Below are 25,327 nucleotides of genomic sequence, written 5' to 3'. Positions count from 1 at the left end.
TTAAACAAATATTTAAATTAAATTGCCAAACGTTTTAATTATTTTTTTTAAGTTTGATTTGTATTTTTTTATTAACATATTTAAAATATTAATTTACCTTATATAAACATTCTTGTAAGGTGAATAACTTAACTGCACACAATAAGCATTGAATGAGTATATTTAATTAGAAATAGGAAATTAATTCGAACAACAAAAGAAGAGTTCATAAACAAATGGCTTATCTTTGCCGAGTTGTTCATTTGTCGTAATCCACCATCTGTACTCAAGTAAACAAGGGTGCGCGCTCCTCTCCGCCCGAGCTGGAACCCAAACATCCCAAATCTACATCTTCTTTAGTGTGTTCTAGCCTATAGCACAAGGAAAAGCTGGTTTTATTCAACCCCGTCATCCATTGTGCCCCTGGGCGTCAATGGTCCACTTCAGCTCTCATTCATCACTGTGGAACATGGGTACGAATCCCCCAGAGCTGATGTTTAAAGTGGCAGGGTCTGTTTTCTCAGTGGGATGGAGCCGTTGGCTTGGTCAGCACTTGTGGTCCTGTTGTGGGTCACTAATGTGTTCATGCCTCACCTATAAATGTCTGTGTCTCACTAATCCTGACGCGGTCCATCTCAGAAAACATCACTGGCATGTGATCAGTCAGACTTTGTTAGCAGGCTACACACACACAGGCATCCATGCTATCACCTGAGATTTTCTCACATCTTCTGTCTTAACAAGAATGCATTAAGCTACGGAAACAGTCAGGTTTTTCTCTATGAAACAGACCACAAAGCACAAAATGTAATCTTATAATGCATAACGATATCCAAGTAGACTATTTTACCAATTGCTGTGGATTTAGAGAAGCATGCTGCATTTTGTTGATAAGCTAATGTGTCGTTGTGTTTCGAATACTATCTTCATCAGTTTCTAATGACTATATGCATGAACATAGGCTATATGTTTTGGAGTATTTTGGAATATTTAATTAGTGGTTTGTTTCGTTGTCTTCTTTCTATTCGGTTTCCTGTTTGAATACAGTCACGAAATGTGTCATACAGGCGTTGTTTATCCTGTGTGAAACTTGCAGTCATTGTTCTTTGCACGAGTGAAAAGTCGCCGAATTTGCAGTTTGAAGGTGTTAAGCGTAGGATACTTGTGAAAACCCTTACAGGACTTTTATACAGCGAATCAAAGTTAGAAAAGTATGATATGGGAGCTTAATAGTCGGCACTCGGGCACACAAACAGAGGATTTTAACAAAAACTGTTCAATTGATTCGTGATTAAGTTCCAGCAATCATAATGACTTCTCAATAGAAGTAGCCTATAATTGCACTTATTACTTTCTGATGTCTAATACATGTGCCGACCAGAATGTTTAAGAATTAAAAAAAAATGAAAAATAAAAAGTAAAAAAAAAAATTATAATGGCATACGATACAGTCATAGATAGGCCTACATAATTTTTTTATTTATTATTTTTTGCCGTATTGATTCTTGACTGAACTCATATGAATACAATCAATCGTTTGGAAATGCAGCTGTCAATCAAAAAGTCACGCCTCCTGTTCACCTGTTCACTGCGACAACAGACAAAGAAATCATTCGCACTAGTGACGAGAGACATTCAGATTGTTACGATGTTTCTTTTATGTCGGTTTGTATTTTGTTTCATTTTGTCACTCATTTTTGCTGTCAGACTTGTCAAGGGAAACTCAGGATATGGTATGTAGCAACTCTGAAACAGCACGTCACAAATAAGGCCTATATAAATAAATATAAATAATTTTGGTAAACATTAAGATTTGTGTATAATATCAGGAAACTTTTTACAGCTGTTCAGTGGTACTTTGGATTCAGGAACTATAGCTCACTGGACTTCCTCCAATATCAGGAAACTGAGCTTCCCTTATGTTCCAAGCTGTGTTTCAGTGAAGGGTAAGAGCTTATTTTTCTACTACATTTTTATCTGCATCACAAATGAAATTACACTGTAAAATGTTTTTTTTTTAGGTAACCTAAAATTGTGAATAATAAAACAAAAAAAATATTGTACATCTAAATAATATACAAATAGATTTTTACTCAAGTCAAAAAATATGATTTTAAGTATTTGTACTTTTCACAAAAAAAAAAAAAAAAAAAAAAATGGAAGTGCAGACAATATAACAGCTCAATACAATTATTCAGTTTTTACATTTAAATTAAACAAAGATCATTACAAACTATAAAATAAAACAGAAATATTAAAAAGAAAACAAAAACCTACAATCTAAAAATCTAAAATGCTTACATGCTTTTAAAATACAATAAATTATTAATTTATTACATTTAAAGATGGAAGTAAAATGTTCTGTTTAATGGGCATTCATTATACATGCAACAATAAATTTATTCCCTTGCATATTGTGAACATGATTTCTTAAAATGTTATTTGTTAAGTCATGTGTCTGTAAAGTCAAGAATACTATTATCTTTTTATTTTTAAATAACAGTGGAAGAATTTAAGGCAAAACTATAATCAGAAGTAAACAATCACTGTGGTGTGGTATTCCTCTCTCTTTAACTAGTTTAACACAAAATATATTCCAAATAGTTTTATTTTCACAATATAGTTTCGACCATCCGAGAAAAAAAAAATCTTCTCGGGACAATGTTTACAATGCATGTCAGCATGAGTTTACCATACAGATTTATGCATACTTTTTGATTATGCATTTGTGAGTTTAACTGCTCACTCATTGATTCAAGACCTGCAGATAAGTTTCTGTGTTTGAATGTTTTGTATTGGGAAGAAGGTCTGGTTTTTATTTGCCTACAGATGCTTCTCCTCTGAGTATGTCCCTTCTGGGAATGAGACGGGCTGCTTGGCAGTGCACAGCAGCAGAGGGCCTTCTGTTCATGATGCCACTGTTGCTGCTTTGATTGACAGGGTGCAGATTGGGAAGCCCCTCCTCCTGGAAGTCTCAGGTTATTGTCAGCCTTGCCATAGCAACCCTTGTGTAATGTAACTTGCTTGTAATTTGATTGGGTTTCTAACTAAATGTATTCAATTGAATTGGACATTAAAGGCGCTTATGAAAAACAAATGGAAATATAAATATAATGCAATATATTAAATAATACATTTTCATATAATTACAAAATTTACTTAGATTTTTAAGTATTCTGCAATATATGCATGGATCATGTTTGGCTATATATTGATACACATATAATTATATAGCAATAAAGAACCCAACTTTTATCTCACTTTTGCATAGTCACACATTTCTTATATGAAAATATGTATAGTAGTATAGAGGATTTTTATTTTTTAACTGAAAACAAATTTACATTTCTTGTTAAAGTCTTGACAACAGTGTGTGTGTGTATATTCCTCATAATTGTGTACATATATTGCACATAGATATTAAATCTATTAATACACACAGTACCATTTTAAAACCATGTGTACGTCTAAAGTGTATTATTGAATATAAAATTACATACATTACTATAAGTCAATATATTGCAAAATGTTTCGTTATATTATATATAATTTTATTTAATATTTTAATATATAAAAACAATACTTTATTCTTAAATACATAATACATAATTCATATACATAATTTTTTTTGATTGTTAATATATGAGGAATATATATTTTACAATATCCTTTTCTCAAAACATTATCTATGGATAAGCAATGCAATGTGATCCCTTGTATATGTTCTTGTTCCAGGCATACTAAATCAGAGCAAAGAAAACTTTTCTATGGATCTCATAACATTTCGAGGGAACTCTGGTCCTCAGGGTCTGCATAATATATCTGTTATGGCCGACGGATACTTCACCTGTTACATAGATGTGATATTACATGCTGCTGGAGTGTACTGTTTAAGTATGTTTAGCTGCAAAACAACAAATATACAGGAAGAATAAAACAGCTTTTGTGACCACCATATGTCTTTGTATTTTTAGATGTGACCGTGACGAACAGTATCTACACTCATTCTGCCGGCTGGAAGATTAGAGCATGTCCCTTTGGGACTGAGTACTTGAATCTCATGTTGTCCAAGAGAGATCAGGATATCCCATCTTGTGCCCCGCTGCCCACAGATGCAGAGGACAAGCAGCAGGGTAAAGCCTCAACAGAATCCATAGACAGTCACAAGCAAGGTGTGAGGTCCCATGCATTCATAAAGAAAAGCTGCTCAGCTGTACAAACTCACTGTATCATCGCTTTTATACTTTTCCGCTCTGTATGTGTGCTGTGTTTTCCAGCTGTTTGGATCTTTTCTGACAAACGGGCATATGCATCAGAAACCGACATTCAATTCGTAGCAGTTACAGAAGAGCCCGATCCTCTAGACTTTCATTGGAGATTTGGGGATGGAGCAGAAATAAAAACAACATCCAGAATCTACAAAAAGAGATATCGCTTACCAGACATGTACTTTTTCATACCTACCATTCACAAACTTCATACAGATGAAATATAATGTTTTACTGAATCAATACTTTACCTATCAAGATTTAATTTATTTATCATTTAGTTATAATTCTAATCTAAATTTGACTGTGTAGTCACTGATACAAGTTTTTAGAGTTTTATCTTTAGAGACCTGTCTATTTATTTCTTTATTTTCCTGTCTGTATTTGCAGATACAGTGTCACTGTCAGCGTGTCTAATGGTCTCACATCCATCAGCTCAGATGTTTATCCGCTGGTGATTCAGAGAGCTGTGCAGCCCAACAGGCTTCTGTATAGTCCCTCAGTTTTATCGCACAGCTCTGTGAACTTCACCTGCCGGATCAGCGCAGGGACTGATGTCTCGTACGTCTGGAATTTTGGTGATGGGACAGAACGAGACGGATCAAGCACTGAGCATCATGTCTACAACAGGTAAAACAAGCATTCTCCTGGCTGCATTGTTTACTAATTATTTATCTTTATTTGTTTTTATTATAATTTTTTATATATACATTTGTAAGTAATTTCCACCAAAATCTTGTCCTCAGTCATAAGTGTTGATCACTTATGAATCTGATTGTTTATTTATTTTTTTATTTTTGTTACATTTTCTTTATTTATTGTACATAATTTGTATTTATTTTTTCTATAGAACTGGAGAATACATAGTAGAAGTTATTATTTCCAACCTGGTGAGCTCAGCCTCTTTAACAGGACACATCTTTGTCGTTGAAGAATTATGTCAGCCTCCTCCCGTGAAAAATATGGGCCCAAATAAAATACAGGTACAAGTTGTCTACATCGCTACAACTACACTCTGGAGACACCTTTAACAAAAAATTATCTATGTACTGTATATAAGTCACTTTTGCTTGCATACTTTCAGGTGTGGCGGTATCAAACTATCCATCTTGCTGTAACGTTTGAGGCACAGATTCAGTGCAATGTTTCCAGAGGCCTGCTGTATAGATGGACTATATATGATATGAGCGGACGACAACTGCTCTTCCCACACATAGACAGGCGACAGCAGTATATTGATCTTCCAAAATACCTCCTTCATTATGGAACATATAAAGCTATAGCAAAGGTAATGTCTTTTTGTCACTTCACTGTTTTGAGTGCTCTGTCAGATAATCTAAAAAGTACCTGATATGGTAACATTTCAATATCTGCTGTAATTGAAATATATTCAAATATTTATATTTATTTATATATTACAGCACTTTTCTGTGCTGTAAGTTTGGGGTTGTTTGCAAGTGCTGCATTTATTTGAATAAAAATAGTAAGAAATGTTATTGCAATTTAAAATGACAGCTTTCTATTTTTAATATGTTTTAAAAAATGCTATATCTTTTTTTTTGTGATGTGCAGTGATATTCTAAATATTCAGCATCAGCATGTGGTTTCTACACAAATATATATATATATATATATAAGATTAATATAAAGAAATTAATATTTTTATTGAATCCTGAAAAAAAACAAATATATATAATATTTATTTATTTATTTATTATTATTATTATTATTATTATTATTATTATTATTATTATTATTATTATTATTATTATTATTATTTTATTTTTGTATTTTTATTTTTTAGGATTCAAAAGCAATTATTGGATATTTATTTATGTTTTGATCAATTTAATGCAATCTTTGCTGAATAAAAATATTAATTTCGTTAAAATCTTACTGACTCACTAACAACTACAGTATATATCCAAATGTATACCAAAATATATTCTTATGTTATTAAATAATAACCTTAGGTTGCACCACAACATGAATTTCAAGAGTCAGATCAGATAGCTGGTTAAGATATCTGCTTACTTACATTTTCAGCCTAACTGCTCTACATTTTAATAGACATATTTACATGAGGAAATTCTAACACAAGTTTTGTTTAAGGTCCAAGTAAGCGGTAGTGTGGTGTACAGCAACTACAGTGTCTTAATTGAAGTGGTTCCCAGTCGTCCTGTCAGTGTCATCAGCGAAGCCACAAATATTTTCCTCAATCGTCAGAGCCGCACCATCGTCACTCTTGATGGACGAAAATCACATGACCCAGATTACCCTAATAATACTATAAGGTACAACAGTGATCCATTCATTGATCCATTCCTGTCATTTTGACTTAAATCACATCTGTTTTCTTGTTTCTGTTTTAGTTACAGCTGGTCGTGCAAGCCAGTGAACACAGAAGAGAGCAGCTGTTTCAACAGGAACATCGTGACCACTTCAGCAGTACTGACATTTCCCGCTCTTTCCTTGAAACCTGATTTTGATCTGCTAAAATTTACTCTGACCGTGTACAGTGGCCATCGATCTTCCTCGTCTGAGATGTTCATCACTGTAACATCAAAACCTGTCAGGTGGGATTTAAGTAGATAACTAAAATGACATGGTTTTAAAAAATACACATGCAATAGACACAATATAGTGGCGCGAAGTATATCATATATCACATGTTTAATAAAAAAATATTTTTTTTATTCTCTTCAGCAACATTCAGATGTCTTGTAAACATTTCCGTGAAAATTCAGTGAACTGGAATGAGCAGTTTTCTGTTTCTGCTCTCTGTGATGCTTGTGGTGTTAATGCAAAAGATGTGAGATATTATTGGAAACTTTACCTGGTTAATTCCTCGAGCAAAGCTGTACCAGAAAGTAAGTACACAGCCATGCAGAAATACACCTTTATTGGCACTGATGGTTCCATTTGGAACATTTAACATCAATAAAACCTAAAACCTTTAACTGATCTTATAAGGGAAAACATTATCTTTTCTGCAATCACCCTGAAAACACCCTTTGGGAACCTTTATTTTTCAGAAAGTAAACCTCTAATATTTAACAAGTCAGTTGTTGAGTTTGTGCTTTTGGATCAATGAGAAATGGATTGCTCTTGCTCTTTCTCTCAGTTCCCTTCTGCAGCAGTATGGATCTCGGTTTGCCCTCCAAAATGGAGGAGAGCTTACATTTCTCCCAGCCTGCTGTGACACCCTACACTCCAGCCCATTTTACTGAGCCTTCCGTTCCAGTATCTCTGGCTCCTTATCTTTTATCTGATGATATTACAGCCCAGGTTACACAAGATACTCAGACTTCAGTAATACATAGAAAACACCATGATATTAGTGTAGACACTCTGATTGAAAACCCCAGCACAAACACAAACCACCATGCAGAATCTCCGACTATCATATCTGCACACCTCCCCTTCCTTCCATCCTTCCCCGGGGAAACAGAGTCCTCCGGGAGTCAGTGGCAGTATCAGGGGTCTTTCCCAGCCTCAGATAAGGTTTCACTGACAGATATGACCTCAGGTAAGATACTGTGGTGAGAGTGAATTAAAGTCAGAATCATGTGAATTAATATAACATTTTTAAAACTCAAATAGGACTAACTATAATAATAAAGCTTTTGTCTTTATGTTTTAAAACAATTTTAGCTCTGTACAGCATTGATGGTTGATGTTTTCGATTAAAATATGAGTTTAGACGCCCCCTGGTGGTTGTTGTTTCTAGACAAAATGGGAAAAACAGTTGAAGGGCAAAATGCAAATTGTGGAGGAAAATATATTTTAGATAATATATCTATCACAATGAGAGCATTATGTCAACTTATTAGTAATAATAATAATAATAATAATAATTTTAGTCAGTTATAATCTTGCAGCTCCTGGGCTGCAATAAAATAAAATAAAAGCAAAACATAAAATTAAGGAATATTTAAAATTAATTTGAACTCCAACATTATTTTCGTATCTTTGATACACCACCACAATGGTTTTTGTTTATATTTTGAATTAAAAAAATTTTTATTGAATTTAATTAAAACAAATTCTTTAATTTTAAAGTAAAATCTTTGTTGTGTAACTTGTTGTTTTAAATATGTCAGTATAGTTTTTATAAGTTTTAGTTTATTTAGTTTAAGTTATTTGTAGTTAAATTAGAAATGCTAACTGCAATAAAATCTAATAAAAACAAATAAAATACTGACTTTGTGAGCTACATTTGCAGATTTTCATCCTGAGGACATGATTTACACAGACGTTTATCAGGAGTCGATATCAGGCGATCATCTCTCCCTGCCAGGTATTTCACATTCAAGTAAACACACCTCCTGACTATATATTCTGAAACGAAGAATTTAATTATAAGAAAACAAACAGTATACTGAATAAGCATGTCGCTCATTACATTTCTGGTGCTGTTTATAGAGTATGATTACTATAATTTTGGAATTGAAGAGGCTGATCCTGGTGTCCCAGTTGGCAGACCTATTGGTACATATTTTTATGTTCTCCATAAAAAAAACAATAATGATCTAATTACTAATGTTGTAGTGGATTTAACTGTGTCTTGTGTGTGTGTGTGTGCAAGGGACCAATTCATTGGGCTTTAGTTGGAACGTATCATTCCCTCACTCTTATGAGGATGAGGGTGATAATCTGGTGGACCCCAGCCTGCATGACCCGGCGCTGTTTGAGAAGACCCTGCTAGATCTGCACAGACAGCTCATCCATCCCTCTGTGTTTGAGTCTTACTCTCTCACAGGTACATCTCACCAGACTGAATTACATAAACATTCCTAATCACTCATTTTACATACAGACTGTAAAAAAAACCTTTGGTTGCCCTCTCTTTCCATTTAGGATTATCCTCTCCGTTTGTCACATTTAAACCCTTCATGCTTAAACCAAAGAGTCTTTATTTGCTTGAAGTGTCTGCAAGTGAGTTTTGGAAATGCTAAAAACTAATTCAATTCACAAATGAAAATTACCAACAAATAAATAAGGCATGAAGTTTTTTGTGTTCTTAATGTTAATTGTACTTTTCTCCTCCTTGTCAGTTTCCGAGGAGCGGCTGCAAGGGAAAAGCCAGCTGTTCTTCCGAACTCAAGCTGTTCCCGAAGGAATGAGCTGCCAAGTGCAGCCCAGCACAGGCTATGAAATTCACACATACTTCAGCATCTTCTGCTCCTCTGGAAGAGAGGTCTACATTTTGCCTTATGCTCATTTCATTCATATTTTCCATGTTCTTTGATCTGATCTTGATGTAATTGTGTTTCTGTGTTCAGGATCTCTTGTATGAATACAGTTTCAGAGTGGGCAACAGTCCCAGGACACTCCTTTACGAAGGCAGGGATTTCCAACATTACTTTAGTCTTCCCAGTGGAGATCCTAATGATGATTACAAAGGTACAACGATTTAACAATGAAGCAGACTTGATTGTGATCTCACACGAACAAGCTATATCTTATCACAGAAATCCTCTTCTTTTTTTTTCCCCCCAGTCACAATCTTTATAGAAATAAAGAACAGATTTGGAGCGACGACCGAACCATGTCCTGTGAAAGTGCCTGTTCTTCCAAGCTTTCAGAGAAACTCATCCTCTCGGCTCACTCCTGATCAAGAACTGTGCGGACACGATGGAATAAAGCAGGAAATAAATTCTCACGTCTTTGTCTGATGTGTTTAATGGACTTTTATTCTTTTTTTCCAGGTACATGTATGGAGTGGGTAACCTAACGGGTCTGAGTAAGATCGGAAGCAGCAGAGACATCATCAACTACATCTCTCTTTTGACAGCGGCGCTGAACCGCTTGAGTCTGGACACAGATTCTTCTGTCGAGCTTCTGACGCTCACACGCACTTCCATCATTACAGCTGTCTGTCAGCTGCCCAGCACTGAGCAGGTCTTAAACAGACAACGCCACTGTGTTTTACATTTGTTATGAAAACAATATTTAAAAAGACTTTTAACCATGTATTATTTTAGCATATTTGATATTTATTATAATTTTTGCTAATATTTTGAATCAGGATTTTGAATTTTGTTTTCACTTTTTCAACTTTTTAGTTATTATTTTGTGTGATTTTGTCTTTTTTTATTTTTATTTTTTTAAAGCTTATTTAGTACTAATTTAGTACAAGTTAAACTAAACAAAAATGAGAAATGTTGTCTTGGCAGCTAGCTGACAGTGAAGTGTTTTACATATATAAAATAATATATATTATAATTTTTTTTAGTTAGTTTATTTTATGAGTTTATGATTTACTTTTTTTTTTAATGGTTTTAGTAACTGTAATAACTCATAGTAATTTTTTTATTGTTTATTTTTTAGGGAATTTTATATGAAATAATTTACAGGCTTACCGATCTGATAAGAGTCTCCAGTCAAGTAAGTATAACCCAGAATATTATGGAATATTTTATGTATATAAAAAAAACTTACATTTAATTTCAATTTCATCTTATATCTGATTTAGGTGACATTTTACAGTGCCAAACAAGTAATTCAGCATGTTGAGGACATCTCATCCCTCTCACGTGAGTCCAAGCCTCCAGCAGGTCATATTGTGGACACTGGGATGGTGCAAGCACTGGTAACTCTCCTGTCTGCTGTGCTGGAGGCTCCAGTGCTCTCCTCCAGACCAGGACACCAGCTCACAAACAAAGTGCTCTACACCATCACTGATTTAGTACTGGTAAGAGAAGCATCTCTTATGTTAGTTTACAAAATCACATGACATTAACATGCCCTGCTGATATCTTTTCTGTTAGAGAAGTTAAAATCAGCAGAAAAGTTTTATTAAAGAAGTCCTTCAGATTGTCCAGGTCACAATGCATCTCGTGATCAGTTCATTTCAGCATTATATTAGCTGAATAAAATTCAATGTAATTTTGGGATGCGGATTCAAAAAATAGTATTGTATTCTAGCATCATTTTTTCTATTCACCAACCATTTGTAAGTTGAAGAAGTCTTGTATTATTCCTTAATCGCCAGAAAAGCTGATTCATATCTTCCACGGAGCCAGGTTACAACTATTTGTTTAATTCCTAACCCAGTTTTTATGAATGATTCTGAAGACATTATTTTATGCCTGCTTCTGATTAAAATGTTAGAATTATGGCCAGTGACAGAAGAAAATGCAAACATGAACCAGACATTTTCTGCTACATCTGTGGGTACCATACAAGCAAAAAGTGACAGAATATTACACATTTAGTGAGAAAAAGCTTATTCGTGAACCCGTTCTTTCATTAAATCGAATATTTCAACATATTTTTCTACTCCTTTTCAAATTTTAAGTTCAGTGATACATTTCAAATACTCCTTTATGACATTTAAATCAACTTTTGTTAATGTATTTTAGTCTTTATTTGAGATATTGCAGTCTTATTTTGATATAAACAGATGCCTCCTGACATTCTGTGCTATTAAACGTGTACATTTTGATCGTAGGAGTGTTTGCTGTCCAGCAGTGTCTGGCAGTACAACGTGAACACCACGTTCATGGAAGTGTTAGCCTGGAAGGATGAGCGGTCTCATTCTGCGGTGAAAACATTTGGCCTCACTGCGTTCCACTTCACTGACTTTCTGGAGATGCAATTTCAGCAATGGAGCAGAAACAGCCAGCACAAGCCCTGCGTCATCACCTGGCTCACAGTGTACAGGCAGAGCCCATACCGCTGGTCCAGACACGTGCAGGTACACTAGAAATGCATGGCTGAGTTTGAAAAAATGTGGAGCAAATTACATTCTAATTTAATGCAACATTACAGCTCAGTGGAGAGACGGCGGAAATTCGGCTCTACAACTGCACCACCAGGAAGGAAATCAGAGTCCGACGTCTGTCCACACCAGTTACGATTGAATTTCAGAGGAAAGAGGAGACCAATGTAGATACTTTCTACTGCTTGATCGCTTTTGATGTCGAGTTGTTTTGCTCTACTTGTTTACTCTGATTTGTGTTTATCTTTGCTCCAGCAGAGTCCACACACACGGTTCACTCTTCTGCGCGGTCAGGTCAACTCTCATCAGTTCAACATCACGTCACCGAGCCTTCAGAGAGCACTTCAGGTCACTGTGCAGTTTAACAGGCCGGCTGAACGCCCCTTTCCCATTCTGTTGCTGCTCAGGTGGACACCGCTGCATTTCTGGGATGGTCTTCAGTGTTTTAGACATCCTGAATATTAACTATAACATCTTTTTACAGGATGTATGAGCAGCCAACACCTAATCTATACAACAAACAGAACCTATATCTCTGGAAAGGACAGACGGCTCACATCTTCCTCCCTCAATCCTATTTACATGGTTTGGTGAAATATTTTAGTCCATGCATTGTTTCCCCATACATTCAAATATTTTACAAAAATGAAAATAAAACATGATATAAAATAATAAATAATATACACACTAACACACACACACACACACACACATATATATATATATATATATATATATATATACACAAAACATACATACACACGTATTATATCTATCTATCTATCTATCTATCTATCTATCTATATATATATATATATATATATATATATATATATATATATATATATATATATATATATATATATATAATAAACACACACACACTGTATATATGCACAGACTCATTTTTAATATATAATACTAACATAATGATATATATATAAAATAAAGATAGATATAAATATAAATGTGTCTAAAATAGATAATATATATTTTATATTAATTAACATTTTAATTTATAGTATTAGTGCATTATATTAAATAAATATAAATATATATAATTTAATTATATATAAACATCTTTTTTATATTCTTATATTATAATAATGATAGATATAAAGAGAGATATTTATATGAATTTATATAATATATAAAATATAGTTTATATTCATTAACATAACATATTTTAATTTATAGTGTTAATAGAATATATTATTTAAATATATATAATTGAATTATTTATAAATATACTTTTTTATTTTTTTTTATCATGAAGTATGAACCTCATTAATTCTTTTATCAACATCATCATCATTTTTAAGATTTTATATTTTGGTCCTCACTATTATCTAATAATTCTACATAATTTTACATATAAACCAAAAGCTGAAGCCTTATCTTATTTTACCATAATTAATTGTTTCTTTTTCTTTTTTTTATATAATATGCGTCAGTTCCATGGCTAAATTTAATCTGTACAAAATATACCAAAATAACAGTTACTTAAGATAAAATTTCTTTGGACCTTTATGCACAACCTAAAATTACATCTAATTAATGTAATTGTTTAACATACTTCATATTCAGATGTTTTTTTTTCTTCTATATATTTATCATGTTATTTTTACACATTGTTTAACTAATTAAGTTAAATTTTGTTTAAAATTGTGTTTAAAAATGGTTCAATTGTTACTAATGAATTTGACCTCTTTATCTCCAGCTGCTGGTTCTGTGTACCTGAGGCTTCTCAATGCAGACTACAGTAAAAGTCCTAGCAACAAGTACATCGCCAGAGCTGTGAACTACACACTTCGCATCGAGTCCGTGGAGTGTTTGTCCTGGGATGGTGTGAAAGAGTGGAAGCCCAGTGGCTGTTTTTCTCATGGTGGAGATTCCGCAGACCAGATCTACTGCAGGTACAGATTTACACAATAAATGCTCCACCTAGTGGTAAACCATAGTCATTTTTTTAATCTTGTATGGTTACCCTAAATGTTTTCGTAATTGCTTCAGGGTCTTACATATTCAAATTAATTCTTAATATAATCAATAATTTGCTCTGACACCATGCACTAATAAAAACCACTTTTCCTTTTTTTCAGTTGCAACCACCTGGCATCATTTGCAGTATCACATGAGAACATCACGAGCAGCTTAAACTCTGCAGATATTTCACAGTTTATCCAGTACACCTGCAATGCCTCTCTCCACATTTATCAAAGTTGAATATGGTTGCTTTCCAACGCACACTTACAGATATTTTCTTCTTTTCCTCACAGCTCTGAAACCAACTTCACACTGATAATTTTTTCCCTAATATCCCTGGCTCTCTATGTGGTGGTGTTGGTCATCTGTAGGAAGGCTGATGTTTCTGTACAAAAAATGACAGACTCATTTCTGCTACCAGAAAATAATGCCTCAGACCGCTTTCTTTATGCTGTCACCATAGACACAGGACTGAGATCTAGAGCTAGAATGACAGCAAAGGTATTAATCAGAGTCACAGGAAATGAGAATGAAAGTGAAATCGTTATGAGTTTCCGAATCTTTGTTTATACATTGGCAGGTCCATATAGTTCTGTATGGAGATAAAGGTGTCTCTCAAACCAGGGAACTCAGCAGCTCTGACTCCAAACTCTTTACATGCAACTCAAGGAATACCTTTATTCTCAGGTAAATGCTCATTTTGCACATTTACCATTTTTTTTAACGAATGTGTTTCATATTAAACTATAATTTCTCATAATTTAATCTTTATCATTCAGTTTCCCAGAGAGTCTGGGTCGAGTATGGAAGCTGCATCTTTGGCATGATAATGGAGGTTCATCTCCCAGCTGGTATCTGAGGCATGTGGTGGTCAGAGACCTGGTGCAGGGGTCCTGCTGGTTCTTCCTGGGCCAGTGCTGGCTGGCAGTGGATGAGGGAGATGGAAGGGTGGCGAGGAGTTTAGTTGCTTCTGAAAACAGCCTGACATTTAAACAGGTGAACACTTATGTTGTTAGTGATTTACAGCTGGTTGAATATGGCTGTAGATTTGTGTCTGTGCCGTGTCTTTAAAGGGATAGTTCACCCAAAAATAAAAATTGTCATTTACTCACCCTCATGTCATTCCAAACCTGCATGCATTTCATTCTTCTGCTGGACACAGAAAATATTTTAAAAGAATGTTGAAAACATTTTCGGTTTCTATTTTTTTCCACTGTATTTTTTCTTTCCATATATGGAAGCTAGTGGGAACTGAATCTGTTTAGTTAGCATTCTTCAATATATATATATATATATATATATATATATATATATATATATATATATATATATATATATATATATATATATATATATATATATATATATATATATATATATATATATATATATTTGTTTGTGTGTGTGTTCTGCAGAACAACGAAAGTCAGGTTTGGAAAACCATAAGAGAGATTTAATAACAGAATTAATTTTTTTCTAAGACAAATCTTTTTAATTTGACAACAGTGCTAAATTTTAATTTAAAATGTATTTAAATAATACTCTTTAAAAATGTTTTTAGCGATATTTGTTACAACAACATCTTTGCTTATCCATTCAGTAATGATTTCTGCCATTTTTTTGAACGTTTCACCTAACAATTTTTTAAAAATGTATACAATTGTTTCATACATTTCGTATACAATTTATTTTGACTTGTATATTTGCTTAGCACTTATTTTGTTAGAACAACATTTTGGTTTATTTATCCATTTTTACTTAAATATTGCTTAAATCTTTAAGGCAGCAATTCAACTTTTCAGAAAATTGAGCTTTGGCATCAGGAATAAATTACATTTTAAAATATATTAAAATACAACACAGCTATTATAAAATGTAATAATATTTAACAAACATTTAGTCTTATTTATATTTTATTTATATCTATATTATTATGGTATGGTATTATGATCGTATAACTGCAGCTTGCTGTTGCCTCTTCTTCTATTTCTTCTTTATAGCCTGTTCTTAAAATATTAAGGTAAAAAAAAGGAAGGTTTAAAGGATTTCATTTGCATTCCCTACTGGCCTGCACAATACAAAAACACAGAGATTAATGAATGATGTAGTATGTCATGCATAATTATTTTTTGCAGTATGTCTGTTATACAATTTAACACAAAGATCTTGTGTTTTTCCTTGTATGTATCTGCAAAAGTTCCTGTATTTGAAACTCACAGAATACCTGAAGGACTTCCACCCGTGGCTGTCTGTCTACAGTCGTCCGTCTTTCAGCTCTCACACACACACTCAGCGTTGGAGTGTGTGCCTGCTGCTCCTGCAGGGCTACATGTGTGTCAGCGCAGTGCTTGTAAATCTTTTGGAAGAACAGGTGTTCAACACTGAAATCAATACATGCCAACAAATCCTGTTGTGATTTTGTTGCTTTTACGTTCATTTGCACAATATTGAGACATGTCTTTGTTGTTTTCTGCTCTACATCAACGGGCAGTGTTTTGCAGAGATGGGGCTTATTGATGTTTCACCGGTTTCCATGAGAACAGGCCTGTGCAGTGCTCTGGCTGTGCTGCCGGTGGGGGGTCTGGTGTCCCTGGTGTTTCGTGTCAGTAAGGTCAGAATTCCCAGACTGCCTGAAACCTTGCTTCACAGTTAAATGTTAAATCTACTGCATGCATTCATTCAGACAATTTGTATTTATCATTTATGAAATATTTAGTAATTGTACCTATGTATTACTGTTATTTGATCTGTTTTAGACCACATTCAGTAGTGTGTCCGGAGAGCAGTATAAGGTCAGGGTGTCTGACGTCTACTCTGTAGAAGGCATGTTTTTATGCATTTTCCTCTTTTGTTATCATGTGTCAGTCTACTCATTATTCAAAACACTTTCTATTGGTTTGACTGTTTCACAGATCACCACGATGCACTTCTGATAAATGATTGTGCACCGTATTTGTCCTGGAATACAGTTTCCCAGTGGACTCAAGGATCACGGAAAACAGAGTACAAGGTATAATGTACAGCTCATTTAAATAAGCCTGACATTGAAATGATTTCAGTAAAGACAGTGCAAATGGTGTGTTGCTCAGGATTGGGAAACCTCCGATTCAGTGTCTGTGTCAAAACTGCAAGAGGACCCTGATGCCATCTTAGAGATTGTAGAAGACCCCATGTCTGATGTCAACAGCAGATCACATGACAAATGCAAGTGGAAGACGTCTGATCTGAAATCACACACCTCTGCAGGTTTGTAAATCCATTAGTTAATTTTTTTTTATTTTATAGTAAGAATGATATATGGTTATGTATTTATATTTTTAAAGCAATTATACTTATTGTAATATAATTGTTTATTTAGTTAACAATAACAATATGTTTGTTTAAATTAAGTTTGTGGTCAGTGACGCATGCCATCGGTCGGAGAGACCTGGTTTCGAATACACTGGTTGACACCAATGTGTCCTTGAGCAAGACACTTAACCTCTAGTTGCTCCAGAGGCATGCGACCTCTGACATATATAGCAATTGTAAGTCGCTTTGGATAAAAGCGTCAGCTAAATAAATAAAAGTAAATGTAGATATTAATGATTTCCACAAAGATATAAAGCAGAACAGCTGTTGTTTACGTTTAAATGTTTCTTGAGCACAGTCAGCAAATTAGAATTATTTCTGAAGGATCATGTTACACTGAAGGAATAAATTACATTTTAAAATACATTAATATAGCAAACAATATTACTGCTTTTACAGTGAGCACAAGATACTTCAGTATCACTTCAGGTTCCATTTGTTATCATCAGTTAACTTTATTACTAAAGAAAACTAAGATTGAAAAATACTTCTAAATAATTTATACATCATCTTAAAATATAAAATATATATAATAATAAATAAATAAAACTTTGCATGTGCTCATATTTTTAATGGGCCGAAGCTTACATGAACCGACAATTAACAGTTTAATAAATAAAAACTAAAAAATAATAAATACTGTACCAATTGTATTGCTCATTCTTAGTTAATCTTTTTTTTTTTTTTTTTTTACAAATGGGACCTTATTGTATAATGAGAATTATTTTAAGTAAATTAAAAACCTTACTGACCCTAAGCTCCTGGGCTGAAGAGTATGGAAAAGGATCATTTTTTTAAATCTCTTTTCTCTGATCTATGTCTTTTTTCAGGCATCCAAGAGAACCGGCAGGTTTGTGGTGGTCGAATCCAAAGTCTTCAATCCTGGTGTTATTATGTGGGCTGGAGCCTCTGCTTGTCTGTTTCTCTGACGTGCTTCATCGTCACAGGAACTCTTGGAGTAAAGTGAGTGATCTTTTTGTTAGTACTATATTCTGTTGCAGCTTGAATATTACTCAGGCACAATATTTGTTTCCCAAATATATGAAAATTAGGATTTAAATGTGTTACCCCACAGGTTCGACAGAACAAAGACTCTTCTTTGGGCTCATTCTGTGTTCTTTTCTCTTGTCTGCTGTGGCTTTGTACTGCATCCAGCGATGGTAAATCAACTTGATCCCACACACAGATCCGTATATGGTTTCAGTTTAATATTTGGCCCACATTTCCTGGATCTTAAAATAAAAACAAAAAACTTACATATGCTCATTTTATTTCCTCATACAGATCCTCATAACTGCTATCGCAGTGTCTCTGCTGCTTCGAAAGAAGCCCGACTGGTTCCACAGTCTAAGTGTAAAAGAGCCTGTCACTGAATTACTGAGACACAAGCACCAAAAACTTGAGAATGTCTTTGTTAGCAAATACCAGCAGTCCCATTTTGAAAAGGTAAAATCATTTCTATCACAGTGATTCATCTACATCAGAGAAGTTAAGAAACCTGAAATCAAGTTTGCATCTATTGTGCATGATGTTGATGTGCAGATGCTTGCTGGCCGTCAGAGAGCCAGGTATTTGCGTCTGGTGCAGCCACCAAATTCAAGAGAGCTGAAGTGTGTGAGAGGCCAGATGAAGAAACAGACTCTCCTTCACAAAACCGCAAGGTCTTATTATGTGATCAGCCTCAGTTCTTACTTTTTTCGTATAACCTTTTACATTTGACTCTCAAAACTACATTTCTGCTTCAACAGGGATTTGACGTTTCACCTAATCATGCTGTTGACAGTTCTGTTCGTGACCTATGGAAAGTCTGACAATGACAACAAGTACCATTTGAATCAAGCTATTAAATCTCATTTCACAAAGTAAATACCAGACGTTCTTAAATAACATGAACCTATATTATTACTACAACTGCTAACTATATTTTCTTATAAACAGGGGTCTGCAAAATTCATTTCACTCCATCCAAAAACTTGACGATTGGTGGAACTGGACAACCACCGCTTTCCTTGAGAGATTATATGACAGTGCCATCTGCCATGAGAAAAGAGTAGAAAATGAAGTACATTCTGAATGATCTAGTTGACATCTGTTGCTATTTTAAACGAGATTTAAGTGGCTTTGCAAAGGATATTGCTTACTATGTGTTTCTTTAACAGACAGGAGATTTCAGCAGTCCTTTTTCTCTAATTGGGAGTCCAGTTATAAAAAAGATCAAGAGCACATATAACTCGTCATGCCAGGTAAATCATCAACACTGACTGTTCTACAGTGATAAAAATAATTTCTTGTGAAGACACTTTAAATGTACAAACACACACAACACTTTTGACAGGCTAATATTTCTTTTCTCAATGCACAGATCTTGAATTTATTGGGCGAAAACAATATCAAATGCTCTGATAACCAGTCTGTGGAAAAGAGACACTCACTTTGTGGGAAACTTGGGTGTTATGAGGGCGAGAGTGTGAGCCTTGGAAGAACAAGGTCAGATAAACCACTGATTAATCTGATGTATCCAATATTATGTTTCTTATATTATGTGCAATATGTAAAGAATGTGTTGCACTGCTAAAAATAGGTCCAAAGCAAACAAGTCAATTAAAAAGCTTCTGGATACTGGCTGGGTGACTCCTTTCACCCAAATTGTGATGGTCCAGTTTATCTTGTACAATGGGCCCAGTAACCTCTTCACGGCCGTCACTATTCTAGTAGAGCAAACCTCAACAGGAGCTCTGATGCCCTCAGCAAGCACACAGTCCACTAGACTCTACCATTTCCCAGCTGCCCTTGACTACAGTGTTATGACCTGTGAGGTGAGTATCTTATCACAGTCCAGACACATGTATCATCACGCATGACAGCACAGTAGCTGAGCTGATAACATTAAAGGGATAGTTAACCCAAAGATGAAAATTCTGTCATCATTTACTCTCCCCGCTGTTCTTCCAAACTTGTATGCATTTGTTTCATCTGTTGAACACAAAAGAAGAGAAGTTCATGAATGTTGGTAACCAAAGAGTTGCTGTAGCCATTGACTTCTTTTTCAAGATTTGTATCTATGTTTATTTACATATGTTTAAATGTATTAGATTGTAAATATATTTAACTTCTTTTTCCTCTCTGTCACTTTTTACTTCTAGCTTCTTTTCCTTTTATGCACCCTGCTTCATATGTATCGGCAAATATATGTTATGACTCAAAGAGAATGGCTTTACTGGAGAAATCTCTGGAGCTGGCTTGAGGTAACATTGCACTCTTTCTAGATATAGCCTACATTTTTACACTGCTATGTTTTAGTTTTAAGGAAATGTAATCTGCTTTACTGTATTTAACATTATTTGAATACATTTGTATTTATTTCTTTACATAGGTGACAGTGTTCATCTGCAGTCTTTTGCGGTTTATCTGCTCTGTGTACATCTTTATGCTAAAAACAGAGAAGATTGATTTCCTGCAGAAGGAGAACTTTGAATTACCTGTTGATCTAAGCCCCATCTTCTTTTGTGAGCAGGTAGGACAATGCAGTTTACTTCATTATGACATTACTTGTATCGGATTTTCTATCATCCCCCCATATATATATATATATATAACACACTCAATCACCTAAAGGATTATTAGGAACACCATACTAATACTGTGTTTGGGCCCCTTTCGCCTTCAGAACTGCCTTAATTCTACGTGGCACTGATTCAACAAGGTGCTGAAAGTATTCTTTAGAAATGTTGGCCCATATTGGTAGGATAGCATCTAGCAGTTGATGGAGATTTGTGGGATGCACATCCAGGGCATGAAGCTCCCGTTTCACCACATCCCAAAGATGCTCTATTGGGTTGAGATCTTGTGACTGTGGGGGCCATTTTAGTAAAGTTAACTCATTGTCATGTTCAAGAAACCAATTTGAAATGATTCAAGCTTTGTGACATGGTGCATTATCCTCCTGGAAGTAGCCATCAGAGGATGGGTATATGGTGGTCATAAAGGGATGGACATGGTCAGAAACAATGCTCAGGTAGGTCATGGCATTTAAACGATGCCCAATTGTCACTAAGGGGCCAAAAGTGTGCCAAGAAAACATCCCCCACACCATTACACCACCACCACCAGCCTGCACAGTGGTAGCAAGGCATGATGGATCCATGTTCTCATTCTGTTTACGTCAAATTCTGACTCTACCATCTGAATGTCTCAACAGAAATCGAGACTCATCAGACCAGGCAACATTTTTCCAGTCTTCAACTATCCAATTTTTGTGAGCTCGTGTAAATTGTAGCCTCTTTTTCCTATTTTTAGTGGAGATGACTGGTACCCGGTGGGGTCTTCTGCTGTTGTAGCCCATCCGCTTCAAGGTTGTGCGAGTTGTGGCTTCACAAATGCTTTGCTGCATACCTCGGTTGTAACGAGTGGTTATTTCAGTCAAAGTTGCTCTTCTATCAGCTTGAATCAGTCGGCCCATTCTCCTCTGACCTCTAGCATCAACAAGGCATTTTCGCCCACAGGACTGCCGCATACTGGATGTTTTTCCCTTCTCACACCATTCTGTGTATAACCTAGAAATGGTTGTGCGTGAAAATCCCAGTTACTGAGCAGATTGTGAAATACTCAGACTGGCCCGTCTGGCACCAACAACCAGGCCATGCTCAAAATTGCTTAAATCACCTTTATTTCCCATTCTGACATTTAGTTTGGAGTTCAGGAGATTTTCTTGACCAGGACTACACCCCTAAATGCATTGAAGTAACTGCCATGTGATTGGTTGATTAGATAATTGTATTAATGAGAAATTGAACAGGTGTTCCTAATAATCCTTTAGGTGAATGTGTGTGTGTGTGTGTGTGTGTATATATATATATATATATATATATATATATATATATATATATATATATATATATATATATATATATATGACATGTCAATGTGTAAATTAACTTTTCAGGAGTTCAAAAATGGACAAATATAAAAGTACAAATTTGTTCAGACTTCCTGCCTGCTTTCTGAATTTAAAATCATGAACGTATTTCATCAACAGCTTTCTCAATCTCTCCTTGGGGTTGTGGTAAATTTGCTTCTACTGAAATGTGTGTCTTTTCTACGGCTAAACAAAACAATGGCAGCAGCTGTGTGTACTTGGAAGCTGATCTTCTCCAACCTGCTTTGGATACTGGTAGCCTATTGATTTACATAACATCTATGTAATACAGTATGTTGAAATCAGTGCAGCCCATTAATGTTACCAAAGGGTACTTCCATTAATTTACCTATCTTTATTTCTATTTAGGCACCTGGTGTTATTGTCGCAGTGGCCCTCTCCGGTCTCCGTAACTTGATCTTTCATTCACTCCAGTTTAACAGTATCACTAAATCTGCTCTTTTGCTCTTCACTCGTTTCTTTTGCGTGAGAAACTTTGGTGACCTTTACCTCCAATCCCAAGTCCCAACAACAGTTTATTTTGGAGCTATATTCTGCACTATGATTCCATTTAATGCTACGGTATGTATTGGAATATCATAATATTAATGATTAATGAACAGTGTATTTTTAAGTGCAGTTACTGTATATCTCATATATAGTTTAAAGGGTAACTTTTATTAATGAAAAAGGGTGTATTAAATAACTATACCTCCTAGACTGGATGGCATGATTAATCTCTTTTGATTTTTTTTTTCAGGTAATTGCCACCCTTACCTTTTTTGTGAAACAAAGAAAGAAAACTAAAAAAAGAAAACATTTACTGACTGTCTTTGAGCTGATGTCTTATGTCAAAGACAAGGCTTTACTCATTATTGGCAAAGCCAGTCACAAGTCAATTAACCATCGTGTCCATGCTAATGTAAGTAGTCTGTAATCATTTAGACAGATTACATATAGAAATACTCTTGACTGCATCATTTGAATTCATTTAAGGACAAATCTGCTTTTGTTTTCACAGAGGGTTTACATAGCAGAGTTTGAGGATGTCATGGATGAACTGTTGTTTCATCTCTACACTATGTCAGACAGTCTCCACAACACCCTGCCGGCAAAAGAAAATCTATTTGAAACCCAGACTAATTTCTCTGTGCCGCTTTCTGGGCATGTTTATAGCTCAGACTCAGAGGTGATTGTTTCCCTTTTGCACAGAACTCAAGTTATTCAAATTGTATTGTACAAGCACATATTTATGCAATTTATGCATGTATTTTGCTATATTTATACAGTATTAGTAATGTATCTGAATAATATGTCAGTATTAGTAATGATGTCTGAAGCACCAGTGATTAAAGTGAAAAAGGTTATCTAATAAAATGTATATTATATTAAAAGAATAGTTCACCCAATATGAAAACTTGTTTGAAAATGTACTCACCCTCAAGCCAACCAAGATGTAGTTCAGTTTGTTTCTTCATCAGAATAGATTTGGAGTGATTTAGCATTACATCACTTGATCACCAATGGATCCTCTGCAGTGAATGGGTGCCATCAGGATAAGTGTCCAACCGGCTGATAAAATCATCACAATAATCCATAAGTAAACCACATGCCATATGCCAAGTCTATCTATTAATAGCTTGTGAAGTGAAAAAAATTCAAGGCATTTTAACTTTAAGCCATTGGTACTGGCCAAAGTTTCTCCAAATCTGTTCAGATAAAAAAAAAAAACTGTTCTATATCTTGGATGGCCTGAAGGGGACTACATTTTCAACAAAATGTTACTTTAATCTCTATTAATTTTCTTTCATTGTATGTATAATTGCAACAATTGCATCTACATGTTTTGTTTAGAGTGTACTTTTTGATGGACTGCGTAAAAAACACTTAGGATACCTAAATATCAGCAGTGCCTCATATAAGGAAAACACTCACAGGTAGACTTGTTTTCTATGTCAAATTTCAAATACAGTAGAGTGGAGATGCAATATGAATTAATGTGAAAGTCTTTCATTTTAATGTGCTACTTGTTTTACTTAAAGATCACCACTTGAACACAGAATGTCTCAGTACTTACAAAGCAGAGGAAGAATGCAGGAGGACAGTTTCAGAAACTCCCTCAAAGATCCGATCAGAGAGTCAGAAGGGACTGGACAGGCCCAAATTCTTTCTTCAAGCAAGCAGACCCATTGTGCTCCAGCTGAATGGAAGGACAAAGTGTACATTAAATCATCAATGCTGCCTGATCCAAGCAGGTTGGCAGATGAGCATAACTTTGCTATCAATACACAGATCATGAGTCAAAAGACGAGAAGGCACACTCTTCTAGCCTCATCAGCTTGCAAAGTGAACATGGGTCATCATACAGCACATGGCAAGCGAGCTGGAGACTCACATGTGTTTACTACATCTTCCATTGAGGGAATGGACAATTCTGTACAAGGGCAAACAATTATTCCAGGGTTCATTGAACAATGTATGTAATACAAAAATACTGTTTCATTCCAGAAGAGAATTAGATTTTCTAGCCACATTCCCTCTGGAATGGTTTTTAGAATGGTCCTTAACATTAGTTTAAAAACCTATTTGATCTGATTAAATAACCTCAAACGTGATATTTAATTAGCATGAAGTTACTGAAATATTAATAGGACATGTCTTAACATGCTTGACAAATTAGACTTTTTTTATATATAGCAGTTTCAAAATACTCATTTGGGGTATTATTTGCGTTTGTGTGAAAATGTATGAGGTTGGCCCCTTCTGTTATTTTGCAACTAAAAATTAAATATTCCTTTGCCAAAAACTATTTTAATAAATAAAGCTTTTTCTCATTTGCCATACTACTTCACCCATGCTTTCCTAATGCAGGTACCTGTGAATGTATGTCATATCTTAACCTATTAACCACAAAAAAAAAAAAAAAACTTCAATCGTAAAAGCAACTTGCTCCTAGCTACACTTCCTGGATCTCGTCTTATCTCTTTCACTAATCGTCCAATCAGCTAACAGCACACGACAGACCACCCAATTGTGGTTTTGAACGTGCATGAACTGCGGGCTTGAGTGGCGACCGATGATTGGTCGAGTCCTTGCTCTACC

At 34.8% G+C, this 25,327-nt stretch overlaps 1 protein-coding gene across 1 annotated transcript; it reads left to right on the top strand.

The window, feature by feature from the left end:
- The first annotated feature begins 1,474 nt into the window (after positions 1-1,474).
- Positions 1,475-25,073, top strand: LOC128013105 (polycystic kidney disease 1 like 1). Its single transcript, XM_052595818.1, has 54 exons — positions 1,475-1,712; positions 1,823-1,925; positions 2,809-2,957; positions 3,715-3,873; positions 3,954-4,151; positions 4,257-4,425; positions 4,638-4,877; positions 5,098-5,230; positions 5,332-5,535; positions 6,360-6,541; positions 6,620-6,823; positions 6,954-7,117; positions 7,372-7,776; positions 8,473-8,547; positions 8,673-8,738; positions 8,836-9,009; positions 9,108-9,185; positions 9,305-9,447; positions 9,533-9,653; positions 9,750-9,873; positions 9,959-10,151; positions 10,581-10,637; positions 10,726-10,944; positions 11,704-11,949; positions 12,024-12,140; positions 12,229-12,380; positions 12,458-12,558; positions 13,694-13,889; positions 14,076-14,159; positions 14,253-14,460; positions 14,540-14,646; positions 14,739-14,955; positions 16,157-16,330; positions 16,451-16,570; positions 16,716-16,786; positions 16,825-16,969; positions 17,049-17,205; positions 18,141-18,273; positions 18,386-18,470; positions 18,595-18,756; positions 18,853-18,971; positions 19,059-19,172; positions 19,249-19,372; positions 19,470-19,553; positions 19,673-19,797; positions 19,892-20,126; positions 20,454-20,555; positions 20,684-20,824; positions 22,346-22,480; positions 22,595-22,807; positions 22,986-23,147; positions 23,247-23,414; positions 24,080-24,162; positions 24,268-25,073. The coding sequence occupies exons 1-54, from the start codon at positions 1,499-1,501 to the stop codon at positions 24,707-24,709; spliced, it is 8,496 nt and encodes a 2,831-aa protein (XP_052451778.1). The 5' UTR covers positions 1,475-1,498; the 3' UTR covers positions 24,710-25,073.
- Positions 25,074-25,327: the final 254 nt, after the last annotated feature.

The sequence above is a fragment of the Carassius gibelio genome, chromosome B24, assembly GCF_023724105.1.
Source record: "Carassius gibelio isolate Cgi1373 ecotype wild population from Czech Republic chromosome B24, carGib1.2-hapl.c, whole genome shotgun sequence".
Taxonomy (NCBI): domain Eukaryota; kingdom Metazoa; phylum Chordata; class Actinopteri; order Cypriniformes; family Cyprinidae; genus Carassius; species Carassius gibelio.
The sequence above is the reverse complement of the archived record's forward strand: the minus strand, read 5'-3'. Positions and strand labels throughout refer to the sequence as shown.

Bases quoted from the DNA above. Each gene is read 5' to 3' on its own strand.
- LOC128013105 (XM_052595818.1), top strand. From the start codon at position 1,499: ATGAATACAATCAATCGTTTGGAAATGCAGCTGTCAATCAAAAAGTCA. The intron at 9,186-9,304 runs GTGAGTTTTGGA...CCTCCTTGTCAG, and splicing joins TTTGCTTGAAGTGTCTGCAA to TTTCCGAGGAGCGGCTGCAA. The intron at 18,274-18,385 runs GTGAGTGATCTT...GTTACCCCACAG, and splicing joins ACAGGAACTCTTGGAGTAAA to GTTCGACAGAACAAAGACTC.